At 41.7% G+C, this 20,195-nt stretch overlaps 1 protein-coding gene across 3 annotated transcripts in view; it reads right to left on the reverse strand.

Annotated features, from left to right (window-relative positions):
- Positions 1 to 20,195, reverse strand: part of negr1 (neuronal growth regulator 1) — a 191,061-nt gene that overhangs the window by 99,720 nt on the left and 71,146 nt on the right. For all 3 annotated transcript variants that reach the window (XM_054790013.1, XM_054790012.1, XM_054790011.1), the window contains one exon: positions 11,694 to 11,819. In XM_054790013.1, the coding sequence (XP_054645988.1) occupies positions 11,694 to 11,819 (126 nt within the window). The remainder of the gene's footprint in view (positions 1 to 11,693; positions 11,820 to 20,195) is intronic.

The raw sequence follows: 20,195 nt of genomic DNA on the forward strand, positions 1-20,195 counted from the left end.
TGAAAAAGGAAAACCAAGACACCAGCGCAGGTGACCCGTGGCGCAGCTCCACTGTATGTCAGTGTAATGAGGAATTATGAAAGCTAATGTGTGGAAATCCGCAGTGTGCACTTGTGTCTTTTACCGGGCAGTAGAATGAAAGGAAGTGACCCGTGATGCTGAGTATGCTTGATGCTTCCAATAACATTTACCAAGCAGCTCAATCAAATGCAGGCCATCTCACAGGGGGACTTCTTGGCAAGCTTCAAAATAAAAGCCATCACTCTTTATTTGCCACTGAAGCTACACTGAACCATGGAGAAAAGTCATCGCATAAAAGGAGTACAATCGAGTTGAAATCCGCTCCAAAATGTAAGAAACCCGTTCTTTTTTTTTTTAAACAGCAGTTGTTTGACTTGTGTGTTTCTTGTCACTTTTTCAGGTAGCTGAGGTATGCAGCTTGTGCTCCGTGACAGATGACAGGAGCTTTTGTTTTCCCCCTTCTTCTTAGATTTTCCGACTTGCTTTTTGAAACAAAAAGTGATGTTCCTTACGTCTTGCTGAAGCCTGGAGTGTTTCAGTGAAATATTCCCCTTTTCAATGAAGCGTTAAACACCGAGTTCCGTAAAATGGAAAAATGGATGGCGTTCTCTTCCGCTTACTGTCAAACCCAATCAGTGTGTCTGTACAAATAATTATACTAGTATTGGGTCTGTGTAGGCTCTCAGTCGTACAGGAGTTGTCCATCGAGGAAAAGGCTTCTTGAGACGTCATCTGTACTTCTGTGAAGAAGGTGTCGGACGTTTCGCTCCTCATCCGAAGAGCTTCGTCAGCGAACTAACAAGTGCTGGTAGCTTAGGCCTTAAATACAGTAAGAGTGGGCGGAATTGGTGTGCCAACACCCTCCTCCTATTGGTTCGTTACACTAAGCCTGGGCGGAGTAGTGGTATAATCCTATCCTGCTATTAACACCTCCGATAAAAGGGAAGTGTCGCTCCCTGAATTGGGTATGAACGACTCTGATATTGGCTAGTTAGCATCTATTGTTCTGGCTCGGCCCTGCCTTCACCTCATTTGCAAGACTAAGAGCTGTGGGTTTTGGTCTCAGTAACCTAAGTATTGGGTTAAATCATTATACTACCACATTTAAAACATCGATACCAACAGGCTGGTAGTTTGGATCTCCAAGATTTTTAAAACAGAGGTGTACGATCTAAAAATAGAATTTAACAAGAAAACAAAACAAAAAAAAACAGCAATAAAAATTTAAAAACAGGACGGATCTTATAAGAATAAAGTCAAAAATAATAAAGGAAAAATACCATCATTGTGTTAGCATAAAGTCATAATATTATGAGAAACAAACAAACAAATGGTACAAATAAATGGTACATTTTGGAAAATTATCTTGCGGAAAAAGTTATGTTATGAGAATAAAAAAATCTTATGGCGATGAAGTCACAATTATGAGGGAAAAAATACAAGAAAAAAGTTGAAATGGTTGGAAAAATTAAAAAAAACTGCAGAAATGAAAACAAATTTGACGTTTTATGAGACTAAAGTCAGAATATTAAGGATTTATTTAAAATAATTTGTACACGAATAAACTAAACGTAATATTATGATAATATTAATATGATAATATATTTTAGTAGCATATCGAGTAGCAAAGTGTTTTTTTTTTTAAGTCAGAATGTTATGAAACACAAACAAAACTAATTAAAAGTTGTCATTTTTGGAAAATTAGGTTATAAAAAAATGATTTAAAGAAGAAAGTTCCAATTTTTTAGAAAATGTTTAAAAAAGAGGGAAAAAAAGAGTGACGTTCATAAATTCCCTTTTAACGACCTGATGATGTGTGTCCTTATTAATGAGCACAAGTACACATCAACTGAATGCAAAAAGGAAAGGCCTGGCGCAAGGAGGTTTGGTCCAACAACATCTTTATTATTGTCAAACCTGGCAAGCACCAAGCAGCTCAGCGTTTACTGTACAAGATTATCCTGAAGCAGGAGCGCCCATTACGTCGGAGATCGCCAAGGTAGTTTGGGTCGATCACGGCATTTCAAGCTACACACGAATAAACTAACTCAGCGGTAAGATGCTTCTATCTATAACAAAAGTTATGCGGAACAAAAAAGTGTATTGTTTGACGGCTTTGCTTCGCGTGATGAACGCTACTACAAAAGCCGTGTTTTCTACACGTCCTGCTAACTGGATGTCATACATGAGCTGACATATGACCAGTACTCGGGTTATGTACTCAACTATTGAGGAATTATGTGCAAATACCTTGCATGCTGAAAAAGTGCGTGCATCCCTTACATACATGTGTAACGCGCATAAATACATACTGTTTTTTTGGTATGAATAGGTATATTTCTATATTTATAGTATGAGGTAGCTCTCTCCTGTCCTAAAGTATTAGTATTAAAGTATTAGAAGAATACATGAGGGGCCGTGACTGATTGCTGTGTCCGCAAATTTGAAATCAGCGACATGCAGCTGCAAAACGCTGTGCACAAATAAGCAAGACACAAACCTATCTCTAATTCCGACAGCAGGTCATTTACGCGTGCATTGTAGAATTCTTTTTATCCCGTTTGAAAAAAAATCAACACCGTTGAGGCGCTCTTTCACATGGGGGTAATCTCGTGCCTGTTGGCGAGCTGCTGCGCATCCCTGCGTGTGGAGCGAGCATGCCGTCCCACCCATCGTGCACCTTATGGTCAAAATAATGTGCTTTTTAAATACCAGGAAATACTGCAGCATTGGCTTTAGACCAGTACTTGTTGGTCAGTCTGTGCATTTTTTCCAAAACATCCAAAAATGTCGATCTATGTTTACACACTGCTCGCTCCACCCCCTCCAAACCCTCAGTCTAGCTTCATGTGGACGTTTTCCTCCGATTTTGGATCAACATGTGCAATAAAAGCGACTGTAGGGATTTGATTACATTCAGAGCGATAAATTAATTTCTGCAATATAGGTTTCAATGTTATACAGTTTAACATTATTAGAGCCCTGCAGACATTAAATAACACCCCTATAGTCAACTTTACACTCCTGTTATTCATTGTTTACAACACATTGCGCAACTCTTATGCTGTAGGGACTCCAGGCCGACTCCAGCGGCCGCAGCTGAATGAATCATTGTAGTGCCCCGGCAGCCATGGCCAATGAAAGGCTTTGCTGGGAAGAAATGCATGATGGGAAGCCGTTAAAATAGCTGTCGTTTTTATTCTAAACTCGTATTGGTACTTGTATGATATATTTCTTAGCTACCTTATGAGTGTTAAGTTGCTGTGTGATGATTTTAGCGTTCGTTCCAAGATGGCACCGTGAGTCAGTGTTGACCTCCTGCGATTTCCGATAGGTTCCCTTGTAGCTCGTGATTGGTTCCTGCCAAAGACAGAGCTAGCGTTTCCTCAATGACTTGCGAGCAGCACAGTATTTAAAGGATTAGTAATAGTTCTGAAGTATGGGAAAAGTCACGAGATTAGAACATGGCCATAAATTAGCCGCACCGCTGTATGAGCTGCAGGGTTCAAAGTTTAAGAAAAAAGTAACGGAAATTACGGTAATTAATTTCTAAAAGAACGCGATATAGTGAGGAAGTGAAAACTGAACAGCGATATTCCAAGGGACGACTGTACATGTTTTCTATACATTCTACCTGTATTATCACATACACGTTCCCTCGTTTATTGCAGGGGATAGGTTCCCAAAATAGTCCGCTGTAAGTGAAATCCGCGAAGAAGCCAACTTTATTTGTTTACAATGATTATATATGTTTTATTGCCTGTAAAACCCCTCAAATACACTTGATACTCTTTCCTCAGATTTCTCTCCTGTTCAAACACTCTCAAAGTTAGAATTTCGTTTGGATTTTAATGATCAATCTACTAGTTTGGACACCAGAAATTCTTAAGTGACTCATGCGTGTTGCCCTCCACTGATCATACCTCGTCCTGGCGCCATCCGGCTGTAGCGTTTTTGTATCCTTGTTAAAACATATTGCTCTTGCCGTCGTCCTCCTTCTCAAACCAAAGATTCATTTAGCAATTTTTCTTAGCTTCTTCTTAGTTTATTTGCGGCTAGCAAGCAGCTCACACAGTTAGTGAGTTTGCTAGCGACCATTGACCACAACAGATAACAGCACGTAGAAGATTGATGGGCAATGGTCTACAGCTAATCAGGACGCAAAACAAAATGGGCAGGTTCTCTCTTAACCAATAAGGACTGTTGTGGCGCTACATTTAGCCGGCTATTGTCTACTGTGGGTTCCTAATATGCTGGTGCAGGCACGTTAACACACACTGGGACGAGGTGGAGCCGCAGACATCTTCAACTCTCACATGAGTATACAACACCCTCTAATAACAGACACATACAATATAAGACGCACATGTAAGACACGATAGATCTCCAATACACCACAAGGACACGGAACACAATGTGCGTTCATATGCTGTAAAAAAACAAAAAAATTTGCACTTCAAAATCAGCGAAACAGCAAATCCGTGAAAGGTAAGCGACAATGTAACGAGGGAACACTGCATTTACAGCATAAATTAATACCCACTTTGGATGAATGGGGCGAGCTTTTGGCTGAAAATCTGTGAACTTGCAGTTCCCTGAATGCAGAAAGGCGGATGTGCAGAGACTCACTGTACTTGCATTAACTCTCTCACTCAGTATCATGGCTTGTTTGTTTTAAGGCAGGAAGCCACAGCCAAGCAAGTGTCAATCAAGCTCAGCACATTGCAAGTAGGTACGGCGAAGGCTTGTCTGCCCACTGAGCAATTTTGATTATGATTGGCGAGCATTGCAGAGATACGGCTTAATCCTCGTTCCTGTGTCTTGGCTGCCAAATTAATTTTCCAAGTTAAATTTCTTTCGTTAAGCTGTAATAAAGATATCCGCAGTCCCAATCGGACAGAGTTATTATGGAACGAATGTTGTCGGATGTCATGCAAAACATGGAGGCCAAATAAATAAACCGGAGAAATGTATTGTAATATCTCCAGTACATTACCATGAGACAAATACTACACGGCATACTGATGTTTGTTTTATCAAATCTGCGTCACGACTGACTTCCACCAGGACAAAAAAAACATTCATTTTTCAATTTGGAGGAAAACTAATAACATTATTGTCTGCCTAGATTCATTATTTTACATGAAATTGAGCTGTATCATTTTGTCCAGGCTGCTAACAGTATTTCTATCGATCCCTGCAACAGGAAGGGGGGGGGTTGCAAAGGTCTTAAAAGGCCACGGGAATGGAATGCCAGTTTTGGGGTATCTTTTGAATACATTAGATTCTATGCTGAGCGCTAGACATTGACATTACAGCGAACAAAACAGACAAAACATTATCTAACCTGAAAAATGTTAAGGTAAAAAAGTGAAAGTGAAAAGAAAGAAGACCAGCTGTGTGTGGAAGATATTTTAAGGAGACGCTGTCACTCCAAGTGGAATTAAAGAAGCTAAGGATAATCTTACATTCAGTGTAGTTGCAGGCAAAGTACTGTAGAAGTAACCAATTTTACGTTATATCGTGGAGCTGTGCATGTCCTCCAGGGCTGCAATGCACAGATAGTAGGCGCATCTCCATGGAATCCATTACAGCACACAAGAGTTTGTTTTTTTTTCCCCTCCAAACGTCCATTTACGCTTTTAACTCCTGAAAATGGTGAGCTACCCACACTGCTTCACAGTGCTGTGGTGCCTCCTGGCCCCAACACGAGCTGTGGGCTCGAGGCAGTGGAGGGAAAGTGTGTGCTGCTCGATTGGAAGCTGGTTGCCAGTGTGAGGCAGCTCGGATCTGGAGTGGGACCGAGCCAAAGGAGCAGTAACTCATGTCTGATTGCATATGCTGCCTCCCTTATGACCTGTGAAATTGCCCCAATCTTATTGTACGTACTAACATGCGCCGCCAAATGGAATGTGGGGAGATGCAATTTCAGGTGATGGTCTTGGGAGAATGTCCAGCCTCCGCCAAGGCTGCCATTTGTCACTGGCTCTGTTCATAACTTTCATGGACAGAATTTCTAGACGCAGCCAAGGCGTTGAAGGTGTCCAGTTTGGGGTCCTTAGAACCTCATCTCTGTTATTTGCAGATATGGTCCCGATGGCCTCATCAAGCTGTTTACTGGGGCTGTTCGCAGCTGAGTGTGAAAGTTCTGGGATGAAACTCAGCACCTCCAAATCTGAGGCGATGGTTCTCAGTCGGAAAAGCGTGGATAGCAACCCTGGGGCTGGGAGTGAAGCCTTGCCCCACGTGGAGGAGTTCAAGTATCTAGGGGTCTTGTCCTTGAGCGTGAGCTTGACAGTGAGAGGAACCAGATGACGCCTCCCTAGGGAGGTGTTCAGGACACGTTTGATGAGTAGGAGGGATGATCCAGTGCACGCTGGAGAGACTATGTCTCTCAGCTGGTCTGGGAACGCCTCAGGAACTGCTGAGAGGAGCTATACAAAGAAGACAGAGATCGGGAAACATGGGCTTCTTGTATTAAATCACTGCCCCTCTGACCAGATCTCGGATAACTGTGAGAAAATGGATGGATGGTGGCTGGACACACCCTACGAGATAGGGTGAGGAGCTCAGAGTAGAGCTGCTGCTCCTTCACATTGAGAGGCGCCACTTGAGGTTGCTCGGGCATCTAGTCTGGATGCCTCCTGGACGCCTCCCTAGTGAGGTGTTCCGGGCATGCTCAACCGGGAGGAGGCCCCGGGGCAGACCTAGAACACGCTGGAGGGATTATGTCTCACAGCTGGGCTGGGAATGCCTATGGACCCCCAGTGGACCTGTAACAGGTGGCTGGTGACCAGGAAGTCTGGACTTGCCTTCCGCAACCCCAACCCATATAGGCAGAAGAAAAAGGATGGGTGGATGGGTGTCATGTTGAGCATGATGCTGCACAGAGGTCAGCGTACTGTAGATGTAGCTCAACCTTCCATAGCTGACGGCGCCTCTGCTGGTTGCAGTGAAGTAGTGCACTACATGGCCCTCGACTGCTTCAAGACACAATTAATGAACAATACATTCCACACAACTATCAATTATTCAGAATCAATCATCAGTTTATCGATTATGTCCATCCCTACCTAGTAGATTCACATTCACATGTAAGGGATCCCGGTGTGTACGCAATAATAAATGATAATAATAAATTGAACAACTGTGCTTTAGCTCTTAGAAAATAAAAATAAACATAAATGCATTGCTTTTGCATCTCTGAGACGGAGGAATATGCATTAACTTTATTGGCCCGCGTACAGACACATGATTATCTCAATAAACAGTTTATGATTATAATTTAGTGAAAGCCCAAAGTTTATTAGTTTAGAGTTGTCAGTGTGCCAGTTGGCAGTAATGTGGAGGACCAAAAAAAAAAAAAAAAAAAAAATGCAAAAACAAAACAGAAGGGAATAAGAACTCGGCAGTCGGGGTAATTTATCATTCTGTCAAACTTCACTGACTGCTGCAGCAGAATTATCTACAGTGTGAAACTATGATGGCTCCATGTTGAAGCCAGAAAATAACATTGTTGGCGCTTACTTTGAATAGTCCTGTCACCTGCAGACGTGAAACAAATGGCCAAAGCTCCACTCCTGTGTTGACAAAGACCTTCACGTTCAATCAGTAGAAATGGTGAAGGGATGGCTCTATCCTTCACATTGCTACTTCCAGACAATGTCAAGTACTTTAGCTGGCGGTGCATCTTTGATGCTTTTCCACTGGGCCGTCATGACTGAGACAAATACACTCAGCAAAAATAGAAACACAACCCTTTTGTTTTTGCTCTCATCATTCATGAGTTGAACTCAAAGACGTAAAACTTTTTCTACATACACAAAAGCTCTCTTCCTCTCAAATATTGATCACAGATATGTCTCAATCCATGTTGGTGAGGGCTTACCCCCTGCCGAGATAATCCATCCAGCTCACAGGTGTAGCATATCAAGATGCCGATCAGACAGCATGACTATTGACTATGCGTGTGCCTCAGGCTGGCCACAATAAAAGGCCACTCCAAAATGTGCAGTTTTACCACACAGCACAATGCCACAGATGTGGCATGTGTTGAGGGAGCGTGCCGTAGTAGGCATGCTGACTGCAGGAATGCACTCGCACAAGGTCTTTCATAGAGCACTGACATGGGGGCAATTCCCCCACCCTCACCCATTTGCTTGTCCCATCGCTTTCATACTGCTGTGTTACTGCAATTTCCCTGACCTTGGCTTATTTCAAGCTGCCCTCATCATTGTTATTGTGAAAGGTGGCAGCCATCATTTATTTCTTGCAAGGGGATTGACCGAATTCAATAAATCAGACGTCTTCATTATGCACACGAATGTAGTCGCGGGTGAGTGAGCATCCCGTGGGATTCGATTTTGGGCTTAATAGAATATTTGGACTTCATTCTTATAATATTAAAACTAATTTTCTAAAAATTACAACTTTATTCATTGTTTTGTTTGTTTCTCACAATATTATGGTTTTAAAAAAGTATTTTTTCTATCATATTTCTACTTAATGATACCAAAACCACTCTTGACAACAAACTCTTATTTTATTTTTTTGCGAGTACATTGCCTGTACTCACCATATTAACCCTTTCATCAGTTATTATATATTGATTACTATTTATCATGACTGTTATATAATCTATCTACAGTGGCTACAACTACAACTACTACTATTTAACCACATTGTTACGACCTTATCATTTTCCTATGTATGTAAAACTGGCAAAGAGTATATTTGGAATACAGGAAGCGAACAAATGCATTGCGATTGATGCGAAACGGATGGGGGGGCAGGATTAAATGTTTGCTTTGCTTCTTCCTACTCCTTTTTGGACAGGTATGACTGTGGATTGTACTATGTGATGTATTCCAATGTAACTTACATGCATGTTCAAAATAAATTAAACCATTACCAAAATGACGATATTTTTCCTCATAAGATTACAACATCATTCTGATAGAATTAAGACTATTCCATGTTCGATTACGACTTTTTTCTCTTAATATTTTGACTTTGTTCTCGTAAAAAATACTGCAGATTTATCCATTTTGGCAATATAAAATATATTTTTTTAGTTATCTAAAATTATATTTTTAGAAAGTGCACTTTGGACACCCCTGATGTAGCCCAGTCATGCCAAGGGGGGTGGAGGGGTGGGGATGGATCAGAGCACTCACACTAGCCAAACATGCTGGACGTTTGGCGTGAAGTGGTACGCCCTTACGGGCACATTCACATGCACATTCAAGTTACCAATGAAATGGCCTTTGAGAGCTGCTCTGCATATCCAAAGCATGTCAGGGTATTCCAGTGAAAGGGAATTAGCCTATTACAACCTTTCAGCAGTCTCGCATCCTTTGGACAAATCGGCCCAGCTACAATAGCCAAGTGAAAGATCCCATGGCTAATGGCTTGGTTTGTGATGTGCTTGGAGACAGCCTGTGATTACATTCAGTCCTGCACCCTTTCATTCCACCGCCATATCATTTCTTCCCTGGCAAACTTCAAAGTGCGGACACTTCAAAGCGGGATGAGTGACTGCTCCTCGGACGCCGAGGATGGCTTTTGATCATCTCACGAAAAGTCCGCTAACACAATCAGCCGGGTGCACCACGGAGGAGGATTTGACAGCCAAAAGAGAAACGCAGTCATCCTCACAGCCATCAGATAAGCACGGCGAGCCGTAGGCCATTAATATGACAATGAGGGAGGACGAGAAGTAGGTGGGGCGGGGGTCGATCGAGGGTTTCAAAGTGGAAATATTGAAATTTGATTGCCAAATAAGTCAACAAAACAACATAAAACAGATATCCAAAGTGGTGCCTATTCGTCCTTGCTCATAAACACATTATGATGGGACTGCCTGTGAATGCAGCGCTGTTGTGACTCCGTACGGTAGGTGGCGGTATGGCTCCTGACGCCGCTTCTTGATACACCGCTTTTCTACCACAGTATAAGAAGCTGCAGCAGGAGCGACCGGTGTTGCCAACTTTATTGCTTTAGTGGCAGAAGCAAACTCTGGCTTGCTTAAAAGGAAGTACTCTTCATTTGCTCTGACCGGCTGAGTGAATCCTAGGGCTGTCACAAAATTGCGCGACAAAATCAGCACAGCACTGCGTCACGTTTGTTCCATAGAACAACGACATCAACGAAGTGAGCCCTTTTGTCAGTCCTACAGTCTCTTTGTCTTAGTGGGTGGAGACGGGGCTGCTAGCATACACACACAGTGCAGAAGAGAGAAACCTTGTGTGGAGTTTTGCACCATAACGCAGTAGGAATTCAATTAGCAGATTGCAAAGCAAGGCAAGCTTATTTATAGAGCACAATTCATACACAAGATAATTCAAAGGGCTTTACAGAAAAGGGTAAAATCACTTCATAAAATCATTCCATAAAAACATAGTCAATCTAAAATCATGACATGAAGTTCCATAAAACAAAAATGAGTGAGAATGAAGAGTGCAGATAAAATACTTTCAGTTGTCATAAGCATAGTTGAATAGCAGTGTTTTAAGCCTGGATTTGAACATTGCCAAAGTCGAGGATTCTCGCACATCTTCTTGAAGATTGTTCCAGATTTTGGCAGCATAAAACTGAAACGCATCCTCACCGTGTTCAGTCCTGACACAAGAGACCACTCCCTGAGCTACTCAGAGCTCGAGATGGTTCATGTGGCTCTAAGATGTACTTTGGCGTAAGACCATGAAAAGACTTGTACACAAGCAGAGCTGTTTAAAGTCTATTCTCTGAGTGACCGGACGCCGGTGTAGAGACCTGAGTACTGGACTAATATGCTCTTGTTTCCTGGTTCTAGTCAGGACTCGAGCAGCTGTTTTACTGCTGGTTTAGCGAGCCCGGTGAGAAGGCAGTTACAGTAGTCAAGCCTGCTGGTGCAAAGGCATGGATAAGTCTCTAAATCTGGTTTAGACACTAGTCCCTTGATTTTGGTGTTTTTTTAGGTGGTAAAAAGCTGATGATGCTATTGATTTAATGTGGCTGTGATTGCATACATTTTGTATGTTTTTTCATGGTACTTTTCTTAAAAGTAATGTCAAAATGTCACCTCGTAGACCCAATCGCATGTATCGTGGCAGCATTTCTTTTCAGGTGAACATACACAATTTTATGAAGGGTTGCTTCTAGAATTGCACGTGCCGGTCGCTACTTAGGTGTGCCAATCGCCTGAGACCCATAATTTGACTACTAACACTGAAGTTGTGATTTCTGGCATCGAATCCAAGAAAGACACTGAGACAAACAGCGTAGAAAGGATTTTAGCGTGTGGGACATGTGGTGGTAACAATTCCAAGCGAACACGTACGTGACTCATTTTGAAACATCTCCATTGTATTTCCTCTATACGCACAAACGCATTATTGCAGTACCTCCCTTTCTGCATGAGACATTCTACTCAATTATGTTTACATCCACCAGCGTCCCCCTCCTTCGCTTATGGAGCCAGTCAAGCACGTAACCTACATCTCACTCTTCAGCCCCCACCCCGCCTTCCATATCTCCGTGTGCAACGCAACGACCAGCCTCTCTCCTCAGTCTTTCACCTACTGATCCCAACCATGCTTCCCAATTTCCTCTTTCGGTGTTTTTATCCGTCCAACTGGCCGTCCATCCAGCCATTCATTAGCATGAGTAAGTGAGAGGTGAAGTGAACTCACCTAATGGGGTTATGTGTCTCCAGGAAATGGCTGGCTCAGGTTTCCCGCTGGCTGTACAGATGAGCGACACGTTGCTGCCCTCGTTTACTGTGATGTCAGAGGAAATGTCATATATCTTGGGAGGAACTGCAAGAAAACACAAACACCAAATGATTGAAAAGCATGCATTGGAAGAAGGCGTTTCAACTGATAGAAAGTCGTCCCTCTCCACTTCGCGGTTCCAATTTTGCAGCTTCACTCTATCAAAACTTGTCAAAAATATTTATTACAGAGTCTACTAGTAAGTAGTACTAAGACCGTTTCTGTCTTTGCTATTATAGTATTAATACAGTATTGACAGTAACCGTAGGAGTAACAACAACGATACACAAAGATACTGTTACTATAGTTAACGCTATGTCTGCTGGTACGTCTCGCCCAGGTTCTCCCACTAGGCCCGATGTCCAGGCCCAAGGTTCTTCACTCGGTTCTCACAACTACACGCCTACTATTCTTGCACCAGCTGACTATCTGGCCCATCCAGCACTACAGAAACATGCAATGGAGTGGATGCTCTCACCATCTGTGGCTACATTCTGATCCCTTTTCTCCCGTCGAACCATGTTCTGTTTGGTGGTCTTAACAATAAATTTGTAATGCAATTGGAACAGGAGGAGTATCCCAGACTCAGCTGTTTTAAAGCAGCATCTGTTCTGGCAAAATAATCACACAGTTCACTCATGACTACTGAACAGGACAGGACAGTAAAATACAAATATCAGGCATTCAGAAGACACATTCAAATTGTGATGACGTGTAGTGTTGTACACTGGTCAGTAGGTGTCAGTAATGTTACTGTAACGTTGGGTGAAACAGACAAGCACCTTATTTGATCAGCAGAATACAATAACCCCTAATAAAAACAGGAGCTACTATTACAGCTGTAACCCTGAACCCCCGACATCACTTCCTGTCCGCCCACCACTCCGCCCCCCAGCGCACACATTTATAGTAACGCACATGAGCACAATATATGTCTATATGAGTGTAAAGGTGACTATTTCATGTCTAGAGGCCACTAATATGTTTAAAAATCGTATTTAGAAGGTGGTAAAAAGGTTGTCTATGCTCTAATTATTCAGTTTGTAAATAACAGATCCTACTTTGTGGAAATTCACTTCTCACGGTCAGGTCTGGAACCAATTAACCGCAATAAAGGAGGGGTGGCTGTATATATAAATATATGAGTGATTTACACTCCCACTTTATTTTGTTCAAGCAGTCGACTAAATGATTTGCTGGATGCATACCCATCTATCTATAGGACCATGTTCATAAATATACATTGCTGGTCCGTTAAACTGCTTACAAATGATTGTATTTGCATACTTCTACAAAGAGTTGTCAAATATAGTGTCCTTGTAGATGTCTCTGTGGATAATTAATTACATTTTCCAGCCAAAAATGCAGATGAGGTGGAAATAAATAATTCCATCCATGAAAACAGTATTTGGCTGTTGTTGTTTCCATGTTGCCAGAACATTTCTGAAGGTGACTCATTTGAGCAAATTAACTTTTTGATGGTAGTGTGGCTGCTCATAGAGAATGTTCGTCTTTCCAGTGTGTCAGTATGTTACAAGGGGAATTCATAACAAGGCTGTGCTTTGTGATAGGGAGTCAATAACTACCGATTATCCTTCTGTTGTTTGGACCAATGGAATTCATCGTTAAACAGGTTCCATACTGCGTCTGTGTCGGATGCAACTCAAAAAAGGTATAATGCCAAGTAGAACTCAGGCATCCAAAAATGACAACATGCAAAGTTCCAATTTGTGAATTCCAATACAAGATACAAGATACAAGATACAAGAGAGTTTTATTGTCATGTGCATAGTAAAACAGCAGTTATACCATGCAATGAAAATCTTATTCTGTTCATTCTCCCAAGAAAAGAAATAAAACAAATGAAAGTGCGAAAAACCAAGAGCACAGGTTAGATATCAGACTCACCACAAACGACAAAGACAGGACAGAAAGCTGAGAACTAAATACACAGACTAATTACACAACAAGGCACACCTGGGCTTGACACAAGGGGGAGGAGAGAGCTGATTGGAGGAAACACAGGGGTCAGGGCAAGACAGAGGATCCAAGCACAACAAGGGATGTCCCGATCCACTTTTTCTTTTTTTAAATATGAATTTGTGGAAGTGAATATGGTTATTAAAAAAGATCTTCAAAGCATTAAAAATAATGCAACCAAAGTATTGCCAAATTTACTTTTTTATTCCGCAGCATGACCAACAATATTGTTTGGCTTTTGCAACAAACCTCTGTGAGTCAGGGCGCTAATCCAATAAAAGTCTATCCAACAAAAGATCAAATTTGAAAAAATGGGTGTGCAAAATACTTTTAGGGTAGGACTAATCATTTGACATGGTTATAGATCAATTTGTGGTGTGATTTAGAATATAAGACATGTTTTAACAAACTCTCTTCAAAGCAATAGTAATTTATTGACGGTCCCTAGCATAAACAAACAGCAGTTACAGTGGCATTGGTGGAGGCAGAAATTTTTCATTACGGTGGCCAAGGTGAGACCATTAGTCACATAGGGGTGGCAATAAGTTGATACCTGGAATGTCTAGATGGCAAGTGGTGGCCAGAAAGTGACCCTTGGCCGCCATGTAGCTCCGCCACTTCCCGTGCAAGCACCCGGCACTATGACACAGCAGTCATGTTGGAGTGTGGCCGAGAGTTACAAACGTTACACGGCAACCGGATCAGCCCGATCTCGTGGCGGAAGTCGATATTATCCGATCTGCAAAATACAGCGGATCGGCAGCCAATCCGATCCTGAAGATCGGGACATCCCTAATCACAACATAAACAAGACCACAAAGAACACAGACAGCAAGAACCAGGGGCTCGTTACATGAAAGCAGGATTCAGACGTCCAGGATAAATGACTGAGCGGAGCTCAACCAACCCAAAACAAGAACCTCTCCACCGCACAAAGCCCAGGCCAGGATGAATAGCCACGGATTAATCAAGCCAGGTGAAATCAATCCCGGATCAGTGTGACTTTCTTAAATAGACCACACTATCGATCATAGAGTCACCGATCAGGAACTGCGGTGTACACTACTATCTATGAAGTCTTTATTGCTTTATTCGCACATCACCGTTACTCATAGCTTCAACAGCGTGTATACCTCCGGTTTCCCCACAAGCGCTAAGCCTTCTGGGTAATGTAGTACACATCCACATTATCCAACGCAATTAATATCTCCAAAAACGTAGTCGCTGTGATGATGATTATCCCGGACACCTCCCTGGGGAGGTGTTCAGGGCACCTCCGACCAGTAGGGCCCCTCGAGTAAGACCCAGGACACGTTGGAGAGACTATGTCTCTCAGCTGGCCTGAGAACGCCTCAGGAGTCAACGGGAGAAGCTGGACAAAGTCTGGGCTTCCCTGCTTGGTCTGCTGCCCCCGTGACCCGACCTTGGATAAGTGGTAGAAGATGGATGGATGGGTTGGGATTTAATGTCATCTAAAATCATTTATCTACAATGATTGAAATGAACGATCACAAACGCTGAAATAATGACAGTGGGTGTAGTTGAATGTGATAACAATGTTTAGTGGGAAGTGGATTCATTATTGGTTTCCAATTATGGTGACTGCTGACTCCAATAAGGGATGAGATTAAAATAGATCCTGGACCTTAGCCTGGTCTGGAGCAGGGTAGCTCCATAGAATATATCGCCATGGTAACTTATGTCAGAACATATCCCACTTTCCACTATCCCACCTTTGTGCAACCGGATCACGGATAAATTGAGCCAGGATAACCAAGATATCCTGTTTTAATCCCTTATCATAGTTTTGTGCAACAGGCCCCAGAACAGAACACAAACAGAACATGACAGAAAGTCGTGTTTGTTTTTTCACTAATAACAGCAGTCAACTCATTTTACACTTAAATGCTTGGCAAGCTTGTAATTAAAGCGTATAAAGACAACAACACGTCCGTTCCACTGACTGTGTGAGCCAGTAAAATTGTCTGTGTTCTGCTTCCAGTGTAAAATAAAGACGGGTCCTTCCAAACAATGGACTTCACAAACTGATCTGTTTATGTTCTTGCTGCAGAAACAATAGCAACTTTTGTATCTTCCAGGCTTGCAAAGCTTGGAACTCAACCAGTCCAAAATCATTTGATCAGCTGAGTGGTTTGTCACACTGAAATTTACAAACTGAGAGCTTCAAATGTTCAAATCCAAACTCAACAGACAATTAAGGTTGTGACAATCAAGTATAAATACAAGAAATGCATGTTTGTTTGTTTTTTCCATTGAGGGAGGCCTATGGGATATCAAATCATAATTGGCAAGGTTATGGACTGTTTCTTCAGTTTCAGACACCCACTAACAAATTTATAAACACTAAAGACTAGTAGAAGCGTATGAGACATTATTTAATCAGTAAGATTTGATTTTCAAAGGGAGCTTTGATCAAAGTTGGCAGTTCTGTAATTGTAAAAACACCCCTGAAGCCTGTTAAGAGATAATCCAATGTGAAGAAGACTCTTGATAAACACAAACACGTGTATTTGAAGCCATGCGATCTTTTTTTGCAACGAACCTTCTGGGTGACTCGACATTAAAAGAATCAATAAGTGGAGCCACGGTGCTCCAAGGGGACCAAAACGGTAGAAAACACTCCAGCTCACACTCCACTCCACAGAAGCACAACATTTGAGACTTCCTGGACAAATTGTTGGAGGCAATGAGCACTACAGGATTTCCCATCAACAAATCAGATCTACGTAAGATGAAAGTGGTGGACAGTCGCTGGGTAGTGTTGGATTTTGGTTATTGCATGTCAGCCTCTTGTGTTTACTCGCTGGAGGACTGTTGACATCTCCTCGGTGTGTGATAGCACAAAATTGAAAATGTTGTAGTTGTGTACTGATGCTATCTCTGCCTTGCAAGGACTACTGAGTTTTTTAAAGGCTCTCATGAAGAACTTCATCTTCAACTGTTTTTCTGTGCGGTTTAGTTCCATTTGTCCAACAAAGGAGAGACAATGTCCCAGAAAGTCAATTAAACAATTTACTATCAAGTATTTCAAACTACGAATGACAAAATACATTTAACCAACAACTTAAGGTCTGAATTTGGACCTCTGATGACACGTATTAGTGTGCATGGTTGTTTGTCGGAACTGTATGTGCCCTGCGATTGGCTGGCGACCAGTCCAGTGTGTATCCCGCCTCTCGCCTGAAGTCAGCTGTGATAGGCTCCAGCATACCCCTGGGACCCTAGTGAGGATGAGCGGCATAGAAAATGGATGGATGATATCATACACATGGAACCTTGGTTTTTGGTCAACTCCAATAGTTTACTGCCAAATTTAGCTTCTCTCTGTGCACATTTTCCGCTTAGAGTGCACTTTCATAACAAAACGTCCTTGTTAGCAGCCTATTAGCTCGCTAATACATGGAAACAGGGACCGGAAATCGGATCTGTCGCTCGTCTATGATGTCATCAGTGGTTGACTCTGTAGTTCTTTGCCAAACTAACACAGTTGGCGCAACAAGGGTCTGCTTTTCATTGGACCACAGCTGCAAAATAAGCCACCATGGACCCGGCGGTGTCCGTGCTCATCTCGCTGCCACAATGACGTCTTCAAACGTATCAAATAATTTGATTAAACAAAGTGGTTTGTTTTTAGCATTTTTAGCTTTCTGTAAGGGATAAATTGAATGTACATGAATTCTTGTGGGCAAAATGGATTGAGTTAGAGTATGTTTCGGCTCGAGTGGGACCTGCTGGAATGGATCAATGAAGCTAACCAAGGTTCCACTGTACTTGGGGAGTTAATAAATAAACCACATCAGGAGGTTGCCTACACCAGCAGATGTTAATGTTAATGTTTTATAAACCAGCGCTAATTACAGACCTCTGCGGTTGTGTGCTTATGCAGATTATGCATCCGGCGACTACAGGAGGCTCGGTGGCTCATTGACAGCAGTCGTCCTCCTTGCGGTTACTAGACTTAAGGTTAAGATTGTTGAGCAAGTTAAACTTTGGATCATGCTTGGGACTATGTGATTTCATATCGTACCAGCAAGACGGGGCGTAATAAACAAAATCATGAATGACAAGGCTTTAGGCCAGGGGTGTCCAAACTTTTTCCATCGAGGGCTGCATGAAAAAAATCAAAGGATGGACGGGTCACGTGTAGATATGCTATAATGTTACAGTACGTGTACTGCATGTAGCCATGAAGTTATGTATATACTGTATGTATGTTTCAAGAAGACACGGACGACTTTGCTTTCTTTCCACCTTGACTCTTATTGTACCACATTGTTATCCTGCCTCATCATTTTCCCATGTATTTAAAAGTGGCAGAGTACATTTGCAATACAGGAAGTGTACAAATGTATTGTAATTAATGTGAAACGGACGGGGTGTAGGATTAAATAAGCTTTGCTTCTTCCTGCTCCTTTTTGGGCATGTGCAGCTGTGAAATGTGTCATGTGATGTGCTCCAGTGTAACTTGTATGCGTGTTTAAAACAAATGAAACCATGAGCATTGCCACAGTGGCTCACAATATTACGACTGTAGAAAACAACATCTTTTTTTCTTTAATATTTCAACTTTATGAAAAAAAAAAAAATTACGTATCTTTTCCTCAGAATGTTACAACTTTATTCTCGTAAAATGACAACTTTTTTTCCGGTAAGATGACAACTTTTTTCTGGTAATATTATGACTTTATTCTCTAGAATATCATTACTTTTTCCTAACCTAATTTCCAAAAATGTGTTTTGTTTAGTCTCTCATAATATTACAGCTTCATGTTTTTATCTTTCATATTTCAACTTTATGCTTCTAAAAAATAATTTTTCAAGATTCAATATTCAAGATTCAAGAGAGTTTTGTTTTGTTTGTTTCCTCAGAAAATGTTGACTTTATTCTCGTAAAATGATGTCTTTTTTTCCCTAACCACGGCAAAAAAAATTTCTCGTAATATGACTTCATTCTCCTAATATCTTAAAATTTTTCTCGTAAAATTACTGCTCTTTTTGTCCATTTTTGCTGTTGTTTTCTTGTATATTTACAATGTTTTGTGAGCCAATGAAAAAAAAAATGTGTGCCACAAATGGCCGCACTTTGGCATTATAGGAATGTTGCATTCTGAAACCCTGATCAATTATTGTGACGGAGCTCGTTCTTCTTCCGACGTTGGCAGTGATGGCTGCTGCACCCCACCAAGAACAGACTCTCACCCTTCTCCTTCGCCTACATCCACTACTGTGTTGCTTTCTTTGCGTGCTAACTCATTAACAATGCAATGATTGTCATGTTTTCCCATTCCCCTCTAATTTCCCCTTCTCAAGCCCAGTGGGAGGTGCTGAGAGTGAGGTGCCACAGACCATCCAGGCAGCGTGGTCTTCCTCCTGGCAGTCGCAGTGGCGGAATAAATACGCCTCTAATGACACCGTCTTGGATTACAGCTGCACTTTAAAAATGCTGGGGTATTGCAAAGTGAGTACAAGCACAATTGGGTTTCTCCATCAAGTCTGACAGAACTCTTCAGACCAAACGCAAGAAAGACCCTAATAACTCACCGGCAGGCACTTTACGAATTAGACAGCAGAGGGGAGCACTGGCCAAGGTGCGAGAAGGACATGTTGATCAACTGCAGTCGTCCCTTGGCGCTTTGCGCTTCAAATTTTACTCTATCATGGTTTTTCTAAATAAATGTTTCGAGGTTGAGTATGGCAAATTATTAGTCAAAACATATGCAATTTAAGCAAACGTTATATATTCTAGGCCTCAATTAATCATTTTCAAGCATAAAAATGAACGAAAATACAAATATAAGGCATTCAGAAGACGCAATCAAAGATGCAATATGTAGCATTCAACACTGGTCAATAGGTGTCAGTAATGCTACACTGATTGGTCTACCCTCCAGTAGACTAGAAAACTCTCCCAAAGCTAATGTGTGAGTCTGCATCATGTCTTATTTATGTCTTGTTACGCCACATTATGTCATAATGGTGCAATGTGTAATCATGTAATACATTTTCACGTCCTTGTGTAATAACGCTGCATTTGTAATAATTTGCATTCACTTTGCATTTGTAATCATTTGCTTTTGTAATAATTGCCACATTTTGTAATAAAAATCTTGAACACATTTTGTAATAAATGTTGCAACATTTTGTAATAACTTTTGGAACATGTAACAAGTTAAATGCAGCGAAATTTATTACAAAATGCGGCGTCATTCCGTAATGACGTGAAGATTTACTACATTATTACATATTGCACCATTCTTACATAATGCGGCGTTGCATGTCTCATCATTTATCTCTCGTCGGTCTCATTGCCTGTTATTATGGCTACCATACATCTGTAAAGGCAGGCTGCACGGTGGTCTAGTGGTTAGCATGTTGGCCACATAGTCTGGAGATCTGGAAGAGGGGTTTGAATCTCCGTTG

This window comes from Dunckerocampus dactyliophorus, chromosome 10, assembly GCF_027744805.1.
Source record: "Dunckerocampus dactyliophorus isolate RoL2022-P2 chromosome 10, RoL_Ddac_1.1, whole genome shotgun sequence".
Lineage (NCBI taxonomy): Eukaryota > Metazoa > Chordata > Actinopteri > Syngnathiformes > Syngnathidae > Dunckerocampus > Dunckerocampus dactyliophorus.